General features: G+C 38.3%; 1 protein-coding gene across 2 annotated transcripts; it reads left to right on the forward strand.

Annotated features, from left to right (window-relative positions):
- Nucleotides 1-710: 710 nt before the first annotated feature.
- cgna (cingulin a) lies at nucleotides 711-20,646 on the forward strand. Of its 2 annotated transcripts, none has more exons than XM_079470000.1 (21): nucleotides 711-875; nucleotides 8,431-8,697; nucleotides 8,828-9,464; nucleotides 10,102-10,202; nucleotides 10,811-10,880; nucleotides 12,401-12,525; nucleotides 12,816-12,948; nucleotides 13,317-13,529; nucleotides 13,642-13,790; nucleotides 14,329-14,449; nucleotides 15,018-15,230; nucleotides 15,314-15,535; nucleotides 15,636-15,884; nucleotides 15,966-16,136; nucleotides 16,254-16,415; nucleotides 16,769-16,858; nucleotides 17,053-17,136; nucleotides 17,254-17,372; nucleotides 17,682-17,790; nucleotides 17,875-18,038; nucleotides 18,866-20,646. In XM_079470000.1, the coding sequence occupies exons 2-21, from the start codon at nucleotides 8,432-8,434 to the stop codon at nucleotides 19,008-19,010; spliced, it is 3,543 nt and encodes a 1,180-aa protein (XP_079326126.1). In that variant the 5' UTR covers nucleotides 711-875; nucleotide 8,431; the 3' UTR covers nucleotides 19,011-20,646. The 2 variants fall into 2 exon arrangements, with proteins under 2 accessions (XP_079326126.1, XP_079326127.1); XM_079470001.1 differs by having other exon boundaries at nucleotides 746-875; nucleotides 13,648-13,790.
- The last annotated feature ends 145 nt before the right edge of the window (nucleotides 20,647-20,791 follow it).

A 20,791-nucleotide genomic window follows, 5' to 3' on the forward strand; every position in this document is an offset into this window, starting at 1 on the left:
CTGACTGTTACCAAAGTGAGGAATAACTGCATTGTATTACCAAGGGCATGTTTATGAACACTGACAAGCACCCATTCTATCATTGTATTTCTCGTAAAACAGTATGTGTCGGCAGGCCTATGTAGGGCTGTTTTGCATCAAAATAAACCACTGATATAATAAAGCAGGATGACTGTTTTTCTCTGTTAATATATATATATTCTCATTAATTAAAATATTATTTTATTTTATATATGTATATTTTAGAATATTCGTAGAATTAGAATATTTGTATTGTCATTGTGTTGAATGTCTGTACTAGATCTTCCAACACCAAAGAAAATTCCTTGTGGGTTGGAAGCCCACTGGGTTATAAAGCTTTTCTGATTCTGATTCTGATTCTGATTCTGATTCTGATTCTGATTCTGATTCTGATTCTGATTCTGATTCTGATTCTGATTCTGATAAACCATGAAACGGCCCGCTTTTCCCAAATCGTGCAAGCTGAAATCTACTTATTACATCAATGCCAGCCCTGTACCTACCTCTCACTTACACCCCGTTTAAAGTATCCACTGTTCCCAGTGACAAAAAGCCCAGATTTAATTGAGATTGACATTCAACCACACCAATAATCTAAAAACAAACCATGTCATGCTCTCCACCCACGAAGCCACCATCAACCAATGAGGTCATTCCTCTCAGTCAGACTGGGCGGGGCATGCGGTATCGGTCTGAAAGGTAACACAGGTTGTCTTTAGCAAGTGTTTCCCCCTGGGGCTCATTGCTTGGGACTGTCATATTTAAGATACGTTGTACACTATCAGTTTCCATGAAGGAAAGTCGCAAGAGGTAACAGAGAAACATCCCGCGCAGTCAAGTAAAAACTTTATCACGTAAGTTAAGTGTTTTTACTCGCTATAGTCGCTAAGCCTGTTAGCCTGTGTAGAAATTGATGCTAAGTTATTTGTCGCGCGCCACATGAATTAAACTCCCTCTCGGGCTGAACTTCCTTCCATTGGGTGTAACACTTTTGACAGCTGTTATGAGGTTTGTAGTTTGTTGTATTTTATGCTATTCTGAAGTAGCTCTTATAAAAGATTGGATTATGGCTCTCCAACGGATTAAGTGTATTTTTTCCATTGTTTTTTTATCTCTGAAAACGTGCGCTTCGCCTCGGGAGATTTTGTAACTCGTAGCGCAGGTGCACGGACAGGCGAACACCTGCGCTTCACGCGTTGGGAACAAGTCATGAGAGAAGTCTTGACGTGGCGAACAGTTCTTTTACTGTGTTGTGATTATCTAAAGTCCGCTAAACACTTCAGTTGTTGTGTTTAAATGGCTAAATTTGCATTCAAATGAATAGAGCCAATATCAAGTGTGAAGTGAGCTGTCAGGTTACAACGTAGTCTGTCAAACGTGTGACGTCAATTAATATCTCATCAGTGTTAAAGAGTGTGTTTTGTATTTTGTTCAAAAACTGTTGCTTCGTTGGCAATATTCATGCGCGAGGGCTGAAACCGTGACTCAGTGCGGAAGAATTTTATAGGGCTAAGCTTCAACTCACACTCTTCACAACACTACTTTCTCTCAGTCGTTTAAATGGCTGCTAAATGAAGTACTTGGAGGGTAAAGCATTTAAACGAATGTAAACATATCCAGACACATTGTTACAATCCGTACTATATCATAATATGGCATCATGGTTATTGACCTCTATGCTGAGCCCTGGACAAACAACGTTAATACACACACACACACACACACACACACACACACACACACACACACACTATTTTTATGTTAACCCTGTCATTGCTGACGAGTGTTTGATACACTAGTTAGTTTGATTTACTGTACAGCCCAAGCATAATTCACATGCTTTTTCCAGCCAGTTATCAGCACATACTGGCTTACATAATATTTCAGCATAAGTACGTGTGTTCTGTGGATATGTGGGCTCCAAAGAGCACGGGTGAAGGATCTTGTGTTTAGCAACACTGGAACCTGTTTTAGTCATGCCAGTGAGGTTCATTGGAAGGAGATATTCTTGTTTGTCTTGAAAGGAGAAGGGAGGGGGCAAAAAGGTTATTGAAAAAGAAGAGAGGGACTGAGAGGGATTTTGGCAGGAAACAAAGAATGCCAATGGGAGTCAAGCACTAATGTAACAGTGGAGGAATAACAGACTATCTAAAATGTGATGAAATCCTGCAATAGGCTACACATTCTTCAATGGTTTCTCACAGGAACTAGATTCCTGAATATCAGATGAAACACAAATCAGTGTCAGTAATGGGTAAATCCTTTCTTTTTAGATTAATCGAAAATAAATAAGAGGTTGTATTTCGTTGGCATGCCTGTAATACACACGCGGTTCATATAATCTGTGCTACTTAACAATGCTTAGAGATTGGGTTGGGTATATTACAGTACCAAAGTTCCAAGCATGCTTTTGTGCTCTGATATTCTGCACTGAATACATTTTGAACTAAAAATGTTCTTATACAGAGATGAGAACGAAGTACGACGTGACACACCTCAGGGTAAAATTATATACTGGTGCTGTCTGTAAAAGCATTGACTCGGTTTAATGAAATGATCAACAAACAACTTAGAAGTCATAGTGATTGCACATATGTCTCCTAATCGGTATACCTAGTCTTCCCTTATTCTATTAAAAGTTCTACATCTGAGGGCTAGGGAGATATAAGATCAGAAAATTCTATTAAATGAGAGATTAAGAGGTTTCTGTCTCTCAGAGCTGTAAGCAAATGTACTATACCTAGAAGAGTAGGATTATTAAGTGAGTTTTATTAAGACAAATTGTCTTTCTGATGGTCAAAGAGACTTTGTGAGTCTATTTTGCATGTAGGGCTTTCACGATTGAGAAATTTTGCTGACGATTAATTGTCTATTAAACAATTGTGATTATGGTGATTTGTCTGTTTAAAGGCTTTGACAATTAAAACGATGAATTACAATTAATTTATTCAATTAATAAAATATAGATAGATACATTAAGAAAAGTGAAAATTCTGTAAATAACTACATTCCCTATAGAGTGACCTTAACAGAAAAGACTAAGATATGAGGATGATGTCGTCTTGCTGCTTAGATGCAGCAAATCCGGAATAACTTCAATAGAACAGTGAGTGCAGATCAACGATGGTGGATGTAAAATAAATGCTGCAGGATGCAGATCACCCTTGTTTTCTAAGGATATACAATTATTGCGGTTATCTGAAATAACTGCGATAAGATAATTATGACAGCCCTATTTGCATGTACACTTTTGGTTGCTTTTAAGGTTAAATTATGCCTCATAATTAATTTAAATAATGATCATAATTTAAATGCTGTGATGTCCAATATTCAATATTAGCAGTATCAACTTTTATGCTCAGTTTATCGTTCAATTCAATTTTCATTTATTTGTAATGAGATTATTTTCACAATGCAAATTGTTTAAAAGCAGCAATACAGAAAATGTCTGTTCTTGCGTTTAGCGAAATGAATGTGCATTGTAAATCTATCATAGTGTATGTAGTAATCTCTAAAATCATCTTTTTGTATGATGATCCAGAGCTGACATAATCTGGAGTCCTTGCAAGGGTAAGCATTATCTCTCCAAACTGGAGCTGGCATAGTCTCTGGTGAAAAGTGCACTTGAGCGTGTATATTACTGGGTTGTGAGACAAAAAAGGTTAGCACTGTCCAAGAACATGTGCCTCAAGTCAACATGTGCCTCAAGGATTAACTGTAGAAAAAGTAATGTGGATATGTCTGAGGTATAATGGGGTAGATTGGGTAAGAGGCAGTACAGGAGAAACCGAATAAGAGAGGCAGAATAACGCTGCAGTCCTTCTGAAATCTTGTATTTCCATATTTCGTTATTTTCATTTTTTGAAAATAAATCATTATTATTAGTTACCCTTTATGTTTGTCACTGGGTCTTGCAAATATCTAACCAATAAAAATAATTTAACAGTGCTTGTCTACTTCGACCACACAGTATGTACGTAATCATTCCATATGTAGTGTTTTATTCATTTCCTAAAAAACTGCGAATTTCAACATACAAGGTTTCAAAAGGACAGCTACGATATAATCTTTTAAACCGACAAGATGCATTGTGCATGAGCATTTAATAGCTTTTCTCTTCTTCATTCAACACTGAACAGTTTATTTGCCCCTTATGACACAGAAACTTGGACCTGGACTGCATGAATCAATGCAGTTTCTTCACAGATTTTGATGAGGAAAGAGAGAACAAGTGATAGAGAAAGTAGTGTTCTCAGCATAGCTGCTCTTGTTTTCTGCCCCACTTCACTGTAATAATGGGAAGAGGGTCCTCTTACTCCCCCTCCGTCCAACTCACAGACTCCCTCTATTCAGTCAGTGTATCAGATAATGCAGTGCAGAAATACTAAATGGTGCTTCTGTTTGCCTGGCCACTGACACAGAGGAAATACATTAATTTGGGCCATGACCGAATTTTTGTTTAGTTTGGTCTGGTTTGTTTGACCAGACAATTGTTGGCAAAGAGGCCAAATACATAGTTAAACTGCACATAGTTCTGACCCTGTTCATGGTTTTCTACCTTAGTTGCCATATCTTTTTAATGATGCTGGTGGAAGGCATTAGCTTGTGTATACAAAGCTTTCCTGTAGCGCAGTGGTTAGAGCATGGCGCTAGCAGCGCTAAGGTCATGGTTTTCGATCCCAGGGATTGCGAATACTCCGATACAAATGTATAGTATCATGCAATGTAAGTCGTTTTGTATAAAAGCGTCTGCCAAATGCATAAAATGTAAATGAAAAATGTAGTCTGTTTTTTGTTTATCCAATAATGACTTGTTTTGGAATGTCAGTGTTTTGAGGCCGAAATGAAATTGTTCTACTCTTTGAACATGTTTTGCATGTTTTTCTAGATATAAGGTTAAAAACTAAATTTCTTGGGCACCCCGGTCTAGACCTTTAGGATAAATATGATCAAATAGCTATATTACAAATCTCTTTTTTACAACCCTTTATGGAGTTCAAAGTCTTTTGCCTGTGTTTTAAACTCCACCTGCTCGGGTGTGATAGTGTAAAAGTGTCAGAGATCCCATTGAAACCACAGTGATCACAAATGATGAATGTATCTTTTTGAGGCACCTGTCTATCTGTCAGCACAAAACTCCATACCACACGTCTGGAAGCTCAGCTCTCCTTTATCTGCTCTCAGTCATTGACCTACTCTCGAAAATCTAATGATAAAACATAATAAATTCCATACTGTAGCATCACCGATCTAGTGCAGTCCTGAAAGCTTGTGTATTGGACACATTTTATTTATTGCTGCAAAATTCTTTCAATTTTTAATCAATAGGACTTTACAAAGCGTGTTGCTATGTTGTCAATTACTAACATTGAGAATGAAAAATACAGAAAGAGAAAGCAGTAAAAATGTGTCTCTTTATTTTGAATGCGTGAACAGGATTGCTCTTTGTCCTTTACTTGTGGTTCAGCTGTCATTACGAGTTATCTCAGATTCTCAGGTGATGTTCACTGCAGTGTGGTTGTGATGTCTGTGGATGCACTTTGTTCCTTTGTCACACCCTTCACACTGTTCCTGGTTGAGGCACTTTCATTCCATCACAAAAGGCACACCTTTATTTTTCTCGTCCATTACATCACAAGTAAGGGTGTGTCGAGATCCAACTGGTCTCGCGAGAACACACTTTCCTTACGCAATTGGCATGATGGAGTGCTGGGCTCGAAATTGCGAATATTTTTAGGTGCATATGCCCCTAAATTTAACCTGTGCAACCTCAAAATATATTCTGAAGCATTTGTGTGAGTGCACATTTTGTTGTGGTTTGACCTGTTTTCATTACTGTACAGAACACGCGTGCCGTGCTGTGCTGTGAGCTAAAGTGACCGGCCCAGCCATTCATAGACAATCCTACCATTTTTCTATGTAAACATGCGCTATACAGACGGGTTTCAACCTTCCGCACGTCTCATGCGTCTGCAGCCCCTCGTGCATAAAAGCACTAGCATTTACGGCGGTTCGTGCTGCCAGCAGTGCTTTGGGAGCGCGGGGTTGAACAGCAGCTGAGCTGACTGTGCCACAAGTACATTATAGCAACTGCAAGTTCAGTTCACATTTTAAATACATTCACAGGCAAACCTCTTCAAAAAGAGATCATCTGTCTCTTACATATGTGCAATGTAAGCAGAACATACATGGTGTATTTATGTAGTTTTAACTGTTTCTCTGAGGGTTATGAAGGTTCTGTCAGTGGAGGAAGGAGGATTGACGGTGTGATATGATGATCGCCACCTCTGCTAAATCGAGCACTATGCAAAAGCATATAGATAAAAATATTACTGCATTATATAATTCATTAAAATAGAAGTTTAATGTGTTTCGCAAAGAAAGTTGGTTTTATGATAAATATTTTGCATTTTGTGTTAAGGTGAATAAAAGAAAAAATCTCCCTATATATTTATCATTGAGGATTGCTTTAAAAAGTCTAAACATCTTGTTTTTTGAAGTCTCGTGTCTCATCTCATGGTTACACCCCCAATCACAAGTTATGGTGAAGGATTCTTTGGGTTTTCATGAAAATGGAGTTATACTATAGGAATGAGTACTAGACAGCATATTGCCAAGTCAGAATGACTAGTGTCATTAGACACGTGTTATTATGTTAATTGGCATCTGAAGTACAAGAACAGGAATTAAAATGTATTGAAAGGATTCATGTAGAGTAAGAATAGTTAAACTAGTTGACCATTTGACTTGGTCATCATGAGAAATGGTGCTTTTTTTGTTGAGTGTGCGTTTTAGTGTTAATGAATAATGAAGGACAGTGGGTCTTATGTGCCAAGATTCAGAGGCGATGGCATTGAGTAGTGTTTGCTATTTGATCCTGCAACACAGTACCCACCGTGTCTATAAATTAAATTGTTCATCTAAAACATCAATATTTTGTACAATTGTACTTTTGTGATTCATTAATATCCAGTTTTAGAGTTGGCTGTCAAAGGATATGATGATCCAAGAAAAAAATATGGTTATGGAAAAAGTAACTTTTAAGATCCAATTAGACTTCCATAGAATAACTGTAAGATTTTTATCCTGTTAAAAATGTTGTGTGTAATTTTTTTGGAAGATCTATTGACAGAAATCACATGGGTTTTTTGTGCTGCGCAATAGTTTGTTAACGCTTCTCCAGCAAAGTGTAGATTTACTACACCAACCAACCAAGCTTAACACTCATTCACGCCGAAGAAGGGTTTTTAAACTGCGCTTTTGGATCAGATCGCAAGTGTGGCATGCATAATACAGTGTTTTAGTCATTTTTGCGGATCTGTGTAAAGGCGGATTGTTATGATAACGTTGTCGTGTGTATGTGAAACTTTTCTAAAACGCAAAAGAAAAATTAGGGGAATGCCCTCTTAATAGAAGTCTGATAATTAATATTTGTAAATAAAAATAACTACTGACAACATGCAGACAGCAAATGTAATGTAACAATTAAAACAGAAAACAGGGTTACTAACTACTTTTACTATAATAACAGAACTACTTCTATCTTCAAATAATTTTCCTATTAAATCGTTGTTCATTTCAAAATGGGATCTGCTTGTGAAAACCCAGCAAAAGTCCTTCATAAAATCATTCTACAGAATATTCTGTGAAAATATAACAATATCTTCAATAATGACAGAATAATACCAATATCTTGTGAAATCAATGCTAGAAATTAAACTTTGATGCTTGTTGTCTAATAATCAATTCGATGATGAGATGTTAGCATAGGTTTTCACAGGGTTACAAATGTTTACATGCTGGCTAATAATGCTACTGCTAATTGTAGATAAAAACGTTATGGTTAATAAAATATCACAAATCTGGTCGAAAGGTTGGAGACATTTGGAAAACAGTAAACAGACTGATGGATACAAATGCTTTAATATTAGCTGCATTTTGTTTACTGTTGTGTGTCCATTAACCTGCTCTGCGTTTCTGCAATTGTGTTGTTAAAATAAGGACGTGTTTGCTGCTCTTCATTGCGGGAGAGAAGCAGCGCGCGCACAGGAAGCTGAAAGGGTTAAAATAAGGCGTGTTTGGCGCTAAAGGAAGATATTCGAGGATATAGCAGCTAAATATATATTTCATTAATATTTCTGAGAGCGTGTGATGTGATTCTAAGTTGTGAAGACGCGCGGCTCAGTTCAAACAACCAAAAAAGTTTCAAGTTTTAAATGGTTTATTTGGCTATGTCTGGCGGTCGAGATGGAACGAAGCAAAGGTCCTGATCCGCCTATTGAGGATGACTGCTTTAAACTATGGTTCATCTATTAATAGGTCTTAAAGAATCAAAAAATGTCACCCTGTTTCAGATGTGTGCGCTGACTTTATGCTTGTCTCTCTCTCCTGATCTCATGTTGTCTCCAGTATGTCTGCTCCTGTCTCGGGTAGGAAGACTCCAGTAGACCATGGTGTTCAGATTCGCTTTATAAATAACCTACATGATACCGGAGGGGAAGTGAGTGGTCAGGCTCGAAAAGAGGGTCCCAAAAAGCCGTCCTCCCGCTATGGCGTGGCTGTAAGGGTACAGGGCATCGGTGGACAGCCATATGTTGTACTGAAAGATGGAGAGAAAGGAGATTCTTATGGAGTGCAGTTGAGAACCCAACCACCTGCTTACAACAGCCTGCCCAGGTATTGTTTGCTCTTTCTCTCATTTGTTTATTGATTACAGTATCACCTCAAGTACTTAAACAAAACTCTGCTGGAATTAATTGTGAGGTATTTTTAATCTATTATGTCAAATTTTCTCCTTGCATGATAGGAGGCGGGAAGATGGAGTAATCCAGGGGCCGTATTTCTCATCTGGAGAGAATGGCCCGTTGCGTAGAGCTCATTCTCACGGAGACTTGTTGGACAGCAGTGATGATTTACCAGATCCAATCCGGCGTCCGCTCGGAGACGGACGCTCTGGTAGCTACGGCAACCTGGATGGCGGTGGCATTGGTGTGGGAACAGAGCGGGCCCGTCCTAGAGAAAGGATGGAGAGAAATCAGTGGGGTGGTTCCCACCAGGCCGGGCTGAACGGCACTTTCCGAAGAGGCAGTCAGTACACCTCATCAGAATCTGTGGAAATATCCCAATACAGTGAACGCGCTCCCAGCTCCAACCGCCAGACTCCTGGCAACCGATTCATTGAAAGGTTCGAGGGGGACCCTTCTCTACAAGTGGATAACTCTGGAGCTACTGCTAGGGGGCGCTATCCTGGTCTTAATGCTGAAGAGAGACCTGCTTCAGCATCATCATCACATTCTAATCTTGTTCAGAACTCATACCCCTCACCACCCTCTTCTTCACCTGGTTCTGCCTACAGCAGCCTTGGACGAGGCTCCGGGTCTGTTGCCAAGGTCAAAGCTGTCACTTCATCTTCAAATCAGCGGCTCACATCAGTTGATTCTCATGTGAGTAAATGAGAAAATTACATTTGTATGTTTTGGTTGCAACATTTCAGAGTATGCCATGGGCTACTTACATTTTAAATGAAGCCTAATGGACTCGACATGATGTTTGTAAGATGAGTAGATTTTTATGTAAGCATGGTGCCAGGTTACTGACACTCTAATGTGCTCTAGTAATCACACATTTTTCATTAATACTTCAAATTAATTTATTAAAATTTAGATTTCTGTCTATTTATTTACCCAGGATCTTGGATGAATGTCGTGTCAATGAACTTCTTGGCTTGCATTCTCCAATAATACAGTGTGCCGCATTAGATCCTCACTTACAATATGACACCTTAACATACTGTCTAGTTAGGCACCCCACTAGGTTTTGGAACATGCAAATATGTACATTAGGTGAAATCGGAGTAGGTTACAGTGGGTTTAGTGATCAACCTGATACTCTGTTAACTGACACGAATCAGCTAAATCAAGCCAAATGATATTCAATGCAGGACAGAAGAGATCAGTGCGTATACTCGTATTACTACTCGGAAGGATCCATTGCTATGTCACAGATTGTATAAGAAATGTTATTTTGTGAGTTTATATTAATGTCTAATGAACTGTGTGTGTTATTTACAATTGCTTTCAGGTCACCCCTGACCTCTTGTTGGACCAGGGTCAGAGTTCAGGGTCAGAGATGTCATCCGAAGACCAAATACAGCAGATAATCTATGGTGTTCTGCGACAGGGGTAAACCAAAGAACAATACTTGTACTAATATTATATGATCTTAAATTCTGAAAGCCTTCATTTAGTAAAGGAATGTTTTGTATGCAGTATATAGAGTTTAAAATGATAACTTGCACCGTTTCATGTCTTATAAAACTTGACACACATCCTGTTATCAATTTAGAGCATAAAAACAAAACAAATTGACAAGAGAAACTCTGTATTGCACAGTAGATTAATACTTTACCGTATCTAAATATTAATATACATTTTTCTGAGACTGAAACAAAAGGCAAAAAGTGGACAACTGCTTTTTTTTTAAACATGCTCTGCAGAAAACAAGGTGACCATTAGATCTCTCTTTTCCCTAAAAATCATGTACCAAAGATTTGTTTTAACTTTTCTGGTATGTAGTAGTTTGTATTTAATAAACAATTGTAGATCAACTTGTTTCAGAGTAATCCAGTCAAATTGTTCTCAATAGCCACAAGTCTTATTTTATTATTGGGCAAATACCAAAATTACCATTTATCAGCCGATGCAGATATGGCCGAAAATGTATTGTGCATAGTTGAAACACTTGCCAATTGAATAGTCTGAAAATGTCAATGTTAACTTTGATTTGTTAGGAGTACAGAGGGAGACACTATCATTAAGCGTAAGGTTCAAATCATCTGCAGTAAGATCCAAGGACTGAAGGTAAGGTTATACTATTAAACCATTTGAGGCTTGAAATGTACATTTATTCACTCGGATTTTCTGGGTGGCATACATCATGTGACAGACACTTTTATCCAAAGATATTTACAAAAGTGTGGAGTACAACAAAGCGATTTCTGCTACGTACTAACTAAGAATGTACTAACATGTGAAAACCTCAACTAACCATGTAATTTATCATTTCAATACACATTACAAATCCTCGTTTAAAACCCAATGAATGACTATCTGCTTCAACAACCAGTATGACTCTCACCCTGTCTTTTATTCAAACAGTTTTGACACTACTGCTGAAAAATGTTATTGCTGATTTGTAAAACAGTACTGTTGAAACAAACAGTTCTTGGAGATATCTGTCTTAATTAATTCGGGTATAAGCATTTACTCTAGTTGTTAGGTTGGCTCAGCTGGCACTGTGTTGGATATTCAGGCATCTCTAAAATTGGCATTACATCAATGGCTTTTTATGTGTTGGCATCTCTTGCTTAACTGTAATGAGCTGGCAGCAGATCCCATCTCACTTAGAACAGCTGAGCCCAGTTTTGAGTAAGTGGAGGAAGCAATATGTTTGCCTCTACCATAAGCCACCCACACAAACATACACTCACTAAATGTAATATTTAACCGACAATTTATTTTTGGTCGAGATCTAATTTAAGAAAACCTTTACTAACATTTACTAAGTCTGCCTGATCACCCATTTTTGTATTGGAAAACACAGATAAAGATAAAGCTTTTTTCTTATACATGGAGTTTCTCCATAAAAATACCAATACTATAACATTACAAAAGCATTAAACAAGACTTGGAAAAAACCTGGACGTTGTCATTTATCTGTACAAAGATGATTTGCTGTCATATAGATTTAGTATGTTTAGTCCCAAATATGCAGATACAGGACTGATGAATATGCCTGCAATGTGCAGCATAACACAGATGCTCAACATAATTATTGGACGTTTAAAACTGGCACAAGTTGTCCAAAATCCCTTAAACTTTAGAATTAATATCACTGTTTCAAAATATTTTAACAACACATTTGAATATTGCATGCTGTGCTGTTTATTGGCATTCAGCATGTTATAAGATTACTCTGTACTACTCTGTGATTTTTATTGTTCTACATATAATTTTTTTAGATTTTATTATGGATTTAGTTTTTTTCATAATGGATAATGCTCACCGATGCAGGATTTTATCTTCAAATCTGTTGCATGTCAGTAGGGTTAGAAAAACAACTCATGGTTACTTTGTTGCCTAGAAACTGTCAGAGGTGGATGAGAATTACTGTTGTTTGGCTTAATCGGAGCATAATCTGTTAATACTGTGTTTGCATAAAAACCTGTTTTGCACACATGGTGTTAGTGAGTGTTCTTCTAGCTTCTGGATAACACTGGTAATAACTGATTATGGTTAACTATATCATAGACTGTGCTGGGGGTTTATTAAATTTGGAATGTTTTGGACGTGTAGAAATTAAATGAAATATTTTTCTTCAGAGTTCTCAGGTGAACAGAACTGATGAATCTCTGAATGAGGAGCTTGAGAAATATCTGGATGAAAATGTCCATCTGCAGGAACAGCTGGCCAGAAAGAATACAGAGCTACACCAGATACACTCAGAGTGAGACAAACACAACTTTCACAGAATAATATAATCTTATTACCATAATAGCTGTAATATAGTGCAATATATGAAGGGGCAGTGATTTTCTTTCAAATTACTTCAAATTTCAAATTGAATCATCATCATATTTTATACAGCATAAGAATACAAATGTAAATTACTTATTTCTAATATTATTTATTTTATTTAAAAAAAATGTTGCATTCTTTCACATGCCAGTAGTTTTAGACATTCATAAGGTTTTTGACTCATGATACATTGAGTTTGTTGTGCTTTTTCTCTGTTAGGCTGACTCAGTTGCGGATAGACCGAGAGAATGCGGAGTATCATGTCAGAGAGCAGGAGGATCAGCTGGCTGGACTACAGGAAGAGCTTAGAAGAGAGACTGACAACAGAGCTGATGCTGACACAATACACATGGTGATCACACATGTTACATAGTTACACACTGCACATGACGTTCTGTTAGATTTGGCATGCAGTCATTAATTGGAAAGTAAGTCAGAGGGCAAACTGTGGAAACTTAAAAAATACAGTAATTACTGATTACTATTTTGTCATATTTCCTATGTGGAGCTTTGGATAGGAGGATTTGTCACAATATCCAGTGTTTTACAGCTGCCACAGTTAATCATTCTCCATGTTTAACATACATTCCAGTCTTAGAAAACCCAGAAATGTTAGGGGACATTAAACTGCCAATAGATGTGAGTGGATGTGCCCCCATCGACAAAGTGTAGGGTTCATGGTTGCTTGTGGTCTTTACATTTAGTTATTTTTATGTACAGGAGTTGATGGCAGTGAGAGCCGATTTGGCTGAAGCGGCAGCACTGCGTCAGAGGCAGGAGGATGTCTTGAGACAGAGAGAGAGAGAGCTCACCGCTCTCAAGGGGGCGCTCAAAGAGGAGGTCTCCACACATGACAAAGAAATTGAGACGCTCAGAGAGCAATACCAGCAAGACATGGAGCGACTTCGAGCCAGCATGGAGCAGGTTTCACAGGTAAACCTCTAAAACTAAGTTGTAGGGACACAAGAGTGTAATTTATTTATTACACGTTGATTTATTTATTAACGGCTTTGTGCACAGTTATATTTATGTATTTGTGCCTCAGTCTCAGGTGTCCATAGAAGCGGAGCGTCACCGCGTGAACTCAACGCTGAGGACACTTCAGCAGCAGCTGGAGGAGAGCAGAGATGAGGGAAATCACTGGAGAGAGCAGTTTCAGTCCGGCCGAGAAGAGCTGCGAAACACCAAACAGGAGTGAGTCACACAACCAATTGGATTTGATTTCTTGTTTTGCAGATTTTGCCTTTGCGTCTTCTGTTCATGTGAGCTAAACCTTAGTCCCTATATGATCACCATTTTAAATAAATTATTTCTTGGTGTATAATTATTTCATTTAATATCAAGAAAGTTAATTCTTACTATTAACAAAGGCACTAGACTGAATAGAAAATAACCTATACATATTCTGAGCTGACCTTTGATCACTACTGCTTTACGACACAATGCATATTTAGATTCATTTTAATTCTCGTTTGCTTCAGAAATTCTCTATCTGGCCTAACTGTAAAAGAACAGAAAGCTGCCTGTGCCTGTTTTGAGCGTTACTTGTGTACTTTATCTACAGAATCTTCTAAATATTGACACTGTAAATCTGTGTGGGTCAACTACTGATTCATTGTCAATAAATCTAAGAACAAGCTTTCCCTAGAACAATTTCACAGCTGCTATGGGCAGCATATGTGTGCAGGTTGTTTAAAAGGCTTTTTTGTTTGGTGTTGTGTGTTTGTTTTAGGTTACTTCAGGTTCGTCTGGAGAAAGAGGAGTTTGAGGAGGAGCTTAAAGAGCTGCAGGAGAAAGTGACCACCATGAAACAGCAGATACCAGATCCCAAACACACACAGACACACAGCCAGGTACACAAAAATGTTATATCCCATAGACACACATGACGTACAATAGTTAGCTCCCACCCATTCGTGCATAGACACATAAGCTGCATCACAATTAGCATACCATCTATCCTAAATAGTATTCTAAATTAGAATTAGTATGTTCCAAATTGTAGCATGTTGAAAAGCGTATTCCAAAGATTCCTGGATGGAACTACTTTCTGTAGAAAGTCGAAGTGCAGAATGATGCACACTCTAATGGCAAATATTACCCACAACTCCCCGCGAGTAGGTGGAGTTTAGTGATGCTCCACTGCATTAATAAAATTAATTAACTGATGCGTCACTAAATTAATAAATATAACTTTAGAGTTAACATTACATATGAAACACTGAATGATTAAATACTTAATAACAGGAAAAATACAGCACTTCTTTCCTTTTATATCCAAGTGTGTGCATATTTTTTGCTACACACTAAAATGTATATACATTTCCTTAACAAAAATAGTACATACTTTTAGTGCATAGTATTAAGTAGTCAAATTGGGACGCAGCAATACTCTCACACGCACTGTCAATGGTTCCTTAGGAGCTTGAGCGTTGCCGTGCCGACCTGCAGAAGGCCCATGCAGAGGTGGATAAATTTAAAGAGAACCTTGATAAGAAGACCATGGAAATCGTCTTATTAAAGAAGAGCAAACAGGAGCTGGAGGCAGAGCAGAAATATGAGATCGACAGGTTGAAGGACCAATCACGCAGAGACAAGGAGGAGCTGACAAAAGTACATGAGAGGAGCAAACAGGTACGTGTTTATTTTTTTAAATGATCTTGATATGTGTGTTTTTTCTGCTTGTTGTCAAATGTGTTTTTCTAAATCTCCATCAGCTTGCTGAGCCATCATTGGTGGAAGCCTTGCAGGGTGAGTTGAGTGATGCGGGAAGGGAGGCGGAGCAACTGCGCGGTCAGCTGCTCTCAGTTAAGGAAGAGCTGCAGTCAGAGAGAGACAGACTCTGCTCTTTACAAACCAAAGCAAACAGTCTGATGCATGAGAGCGGAGAACTTGAGGGAGACAACATTCGCATGAAGGAGAAAATCACACGCCTGGAGGTAAAGATGCATCATTCCCCTCATTTGCTCTCTCATACTACGGATTTCTGAACGATTTCTGCTCTTTTTGTCTGACACTTTCATCTGTCTGTCACTCCAGTCTCAGCTGCAGGAGCATGTGTCTCAGAGCATTGCGGTTGAGCAGGAGCAGCAGGAGGAGACCAGAAGACTAAAGCAGCAACTGGAGGAGTCCAGACGTGAGAGCTCAAGGCTGGGCCTGGAGAGGGACGAGCTGGCTCGCAACCAGGAGGAGAGAGAGAAGGACAGAGACGCCCTGCGCAAGGACAACACACAGCTGGATGACCAGCGCAGACAGCAGGATAGAGCTCTGGACAAACTCAACAAAGAGGTGTGTGTGACAGTAAAAAAACGGTCTTTCTCTCCAGTATTTCTCTTCATCTCATCATCTAATTTCTTCTCTCTCTTTTAGATGGAGCGCTTGTCTGCAGCCTCCCGTGAGGAGGTGCGGCTCCTACAGGCTCAGCTGGACGAGCAGAGAGAGAAGTGGAGGAAGGAACAGCAAGACTCTCAGAAAAGCACCAAAGAGAAGCTGAGTGAGCTGGAGAGATTTCAGCGCACCATCCATTCCCTACAGGAGGAGGTGTGCTGCAGACACCCTATATTCATATATTGATTATATATAATATCAATGTAGATATTCATGTTTGGTAGAACTTGGCCAAGAAATTTCATTTATTTTGTGTGTGAATATATTTAGTTGGCTCGTCAAAAGAAGGAGCTCTTCTCATGTTATGAAGATAGAGACAATGCTTTGCTGGATAAAGAGCTTCTGACCAATCGTCTCAAACATCTGGAGGGCGAGATGGAGACGCAGCGCAGCACACGCAATGACCACTCGCAAAAGATCCGCAGCATGGAGGTACGTCTTACACCCCACCACCTAATATCCTAGCATTTTGAAAATTTGATCCTTATTGGTCACACATAGAGAATACAGCTCTGGCGAAAATTAAGAGACCACTCCAGTTTTTTATATAAAAGTTCAAATTAAATTAAAATGGAAAATAAAAGATGCAATTGCTTTCAGGCCAAAACAAGTACATATTTATATTTTATTATATGACATTAAGTGAAAGACAAAGAATGTCAAGATGCATTTATTCAAGTGAAATTTGCAGTGGTCTCTTAATTTTCTCAGATCTATATTATAAGTATGAACATTTGTAATTTTGGTAAGAGCTATTCAGAACCGAGGTGTATCTTCACCTGCAGGACAAAATCAAACATCTGGAGCTTGAGTTGGATGAGGAAAAGAGCAATGGAGAAATGCTGACAGAGAGAATCAACAGGAGCCGTGATCAGGTGCTGTATAAACACACTGTTCTCTTTAGACAATATTGAGTACACTTCTTTACACAATTGAGTATGCAGCTCTTCAAATGCAGTGTGAAGTGTCAAAGAAAAAAATCCCAAAATGTGACATGAACCGTTTTTGTAAATCATCTGCTACATGCCCTGAACATACTGTAAATGTGATAACAATGCTGCTCTTGTAGATAGAACAGCTGCGTGCAGAGCTCATGCAAGAGAGATCATCCAAACAAGATCTGGAACTGGACAAAAATGCCCTGGAGAGACAGGTACACCCCATAGCAGAGTTTCTGTAGCGATGAGTGTTGTAAGTTCATGCCTTTATTTGTTCAACTGCACAGTGCGTTCATTCAGATGTTTTGTGTGGTCTTTTGTTTCTCTAACAGATAAAGGAGTACAAGTCTCGTTTAGCAGGAATGGAGGGCCAGTCACGTTCTTCTACTGGTGTTTCTCAGCTGGAGAGCAAAATCCAAGAACTCGAAGAGAGATTGCATACAGAAGAGAGGTAAAAAGTACTCTTATTAATCATTTATTTTCTAAAAGTAAGTGACACAATTACAATACCCACAATGAACCATGAGATCATTAAAGAAATTCTTTAATTTAAAACAATCTGCATTGCAAATACATACAGGCTCCAGATGATATAAAATAAAAAACTCTACCTAGGTTAATTTTTCTGATACTAATTTATTTATAATCCTTACATGGAAAGGAAATATTTTTATTCCCAAGCTTCACTTCTTGTTAAAAAATTTAGCAAACCATTAAAACACTTGAACCGATCCAAGCACATCTTTGCGTGTGTTTGCAGAGAGAAGAACACAATGCTGTCATCTCAGCGACGGCTGGAGAGGAAATTAAAGGAGCTGAATATCACTCTGGATGAGGAGAGACAGCAGCATGCAGAACAGAGAGACCAGGTGACTGAAACACATCTTACATAGACACGTATGTAAAGCTTGTTTCTCTGATGTGGTCTGTGTTAAACACGCGTCTTCCTGCAGCTGGCTCTGAAGTTGAAGGCGCTGAAGAGGCAGGTGGATGAAGGAGAGGCAGAGATGGAGCGGCTGGAGGGCTCGAAGAGGAAAGCCATCAGAGACATGGAGGAGCAGATGGAACAAAGGGAGGCACTGCAGTCCCGAGTGACGGCGCTGGAGAATGAGCTCAAGTATGTCTGCGGGACAGAGAGAACAGCTTCTAGCTGTATTTCAAGATTTTTAATGCTGTCTTTTTTTGGCCAGCAGAGGGCAGTGTGTGTCTCTTAAAACTAAAAAAAGAGGGCTAAAACACCAACTGTACATCTGGGAAGACTATCCTTTAACATTTTTATTCATCTTACAGTGGCTGTATGCAATTTGTAATCTTTCATCTTTGCTCATGAGTACTTTGTTCCTGCGGCATAAATGCTGTGACTTATGAAGACTTGAAAATGTATCGACTTCCCAATGTGACCACTTTGTGACATTTGGCTACATCAAATTTCAAATATTCGGTGGTCTGTTGCCTAGTGTAGAGCTGTGGTTTTCCAGCCGACCTTTGACACGTTGCTCAGAACAGAACAGTGTCCAGACTGCACTCACCTTTAATCTCTTAAAGTCTTTACCTTTTCAAACCTCACACACAGATGATGACACTTTCCTCAGATCAGCCACCACACACTGCCCATCTTTTACCTTTGTGCAATGGTTCGGCGTTTGTGGTGCCAGGTCAGATTCTTTTACTAGTAAATATTTCCCTTATTGTTCTTGTTTTGTGGCCAAGGGCATTGTAATTCTGCTGCTGTACAGAACAGGCCCCTCCCTGAATTGTTGAAGGTACACAATTGAAGTATGAAGATTTGCTTTCACTGAAATTACCGAAAAGCCAAAACCATTCATTAGACGTGCAGGTTCACATACTTCTGGGTAGTTTGTAAACTACCATAAAAAGTTCAGGGAGCAATAAGCGACATTTCATTTTATCAACCCTAATGTATTGTCAATCTTTCACTTTCAGGAGGAAGATCCAGCAAGCCCGGCAGTCAGTTTTAGACTCGTCAGTTCTCAGCTCCGATGATGATGATGATGATGAGGGGTTGTTTGATCATTCCAGCATAACCTCCATTCTCACCGAGAGCAACCTGAAGACCAGTTCCTGCTGAAGAGAGAGAAGAATCTGTGGAATGGGGTGGGAACGAGTGTTTGTTGTTGTGTCTATAAAAGGAAATGGGATTCAAACACAATTTTTTGACACGGCACATCTTCAGTTCTGCTTTAAAATCAACAGTTACAGTCTTAGATTTAACTCTTTTTCATCTTTCGCATGAATACATCTGATATTTATACCGTCTGTAGTAACATCACCAGACATTTCATCTACACCACCATTCAACCATAGAGACAACATTAATGATCATTTGTCATTTTGACAATATGCCTGACTTTAAGAAGAGATGTCCATATTTAATTGAATCCTTTTAGAAGCGAATACTCAGAATATGATTTACCTCAGCTGATGTTTATCCTTTGTATGCCGTGTATACAGGAGTACAGAGTTTATTCACAAAGAGTAGTCTTTATCTTTAGTTATTGCAGGAGAAAGTAACAAACTTTGTTTTACACAAAATGAAAGCGGAATACAGATGGAGGAAGGAAGAAAGTTTTATCGGGGTTATAGTAGAAGAGAGATGACTGTAGCAGTTGTGTGTGTACTTTACAGCTCTTGCAAAAGAACAAATCTGCCTCAGTACAGTAGTTTTCACTGTAGGTCTAGATGTAGAATTTCATAACATGCATTGTAATGATATGTACATTGTGTTTTAGTTGTACAGGTCTGAGAGCAGTAGGTAAGAAGGTTGTATTGTGATTCTTTAGTTTTTCTTCCTATTAGAATAGGCACATTTACTTTCTTACTGGATGTTTACATAGAGCTTAAGTAAGGCAGGAGTGGATCCAGGGCAGGGTTGAGTAAATCAGCACTACATTAAAGCTACACGATGCTAAAATGCAATTATGACAATAAACAATGATTTATGTTTTCTTACATTTTAATATAATTTATGAACTCGAAGTATGAGTTTTGTGTACTTTTATAAACATTGCAGAGCTACTGTATTTAAAATCGACAGCACTATCGCCTTTCTGTCCTTAAAGATGAAAACCTCTGATTTGACATGGCACTTCTGGTAGAATTTCATTTTATAAGATTAATTAAATTAAGGTTATTTTGTGTTAACCATAACTGCTATGACCTGCTGTTTTCCAAACACTATTGAAGCATAAGGTACCGTAACTGGAGTTTTCATGCACTAAAACACAGACATGCCTGGCATTTCTTGATACCAAGCTGCCTTTTTCTTATATTTGTTATTTTAATAATTTCTCTATGCGCACTGCAGTTTTGATTAATGTGAATTGTACAACACAACTAAAAATACTTGTAAATGTAATTGTTTTTAAATAGTTCCTCTAAACTAAGTAATACAGAATGATTTATGTACATGTATTTTTTGTATTTATGTATTTGTAATAGTATTTGCATCAAACAATGATCAAATCAACGAAAGCTTTGTATTTTTACATAACCACATACTTTTCTATTAAAAATAAATTCAGTATTTAGTAGTTTGTTTTTCTATTGTGCTTATTCATATATTCATCGTGCTTGAACACAAAATGGATACTGTTAATGCAGTTGAAGTGTTTCATATAATTAGAAGCATGTCTAATGTGAAATGATGAAAAGCAACTTTTCCCACCTTTATATACAGTTTAACTCAAATAAAATGTTTCCTGACAAAATGTGTTACTTTTTGAAAGTTTTTTAAGAAATCCCATTATGCTGGAACAGTTCACCCAGAATGAAGATTCTGTCACAGTTGCTCACCCTCCAGTTGTTCCAAATCTGAATACATTTCTATTCATTTCTCTTGAACACAGCGAA

Source organism: Barbatula barbatula (assembly GCF_947034865.1).
Source record: "Barbatula barbatula genome assembly, chromosome: 12".
Classification (NCBI taxonomy): domain Eukaryota; kingdom Metazoa; phylum Chordata; class Actinopteri; order Cypriniformes; family Nemacheilidae; genus Barbatula; species Barbatula barbatula.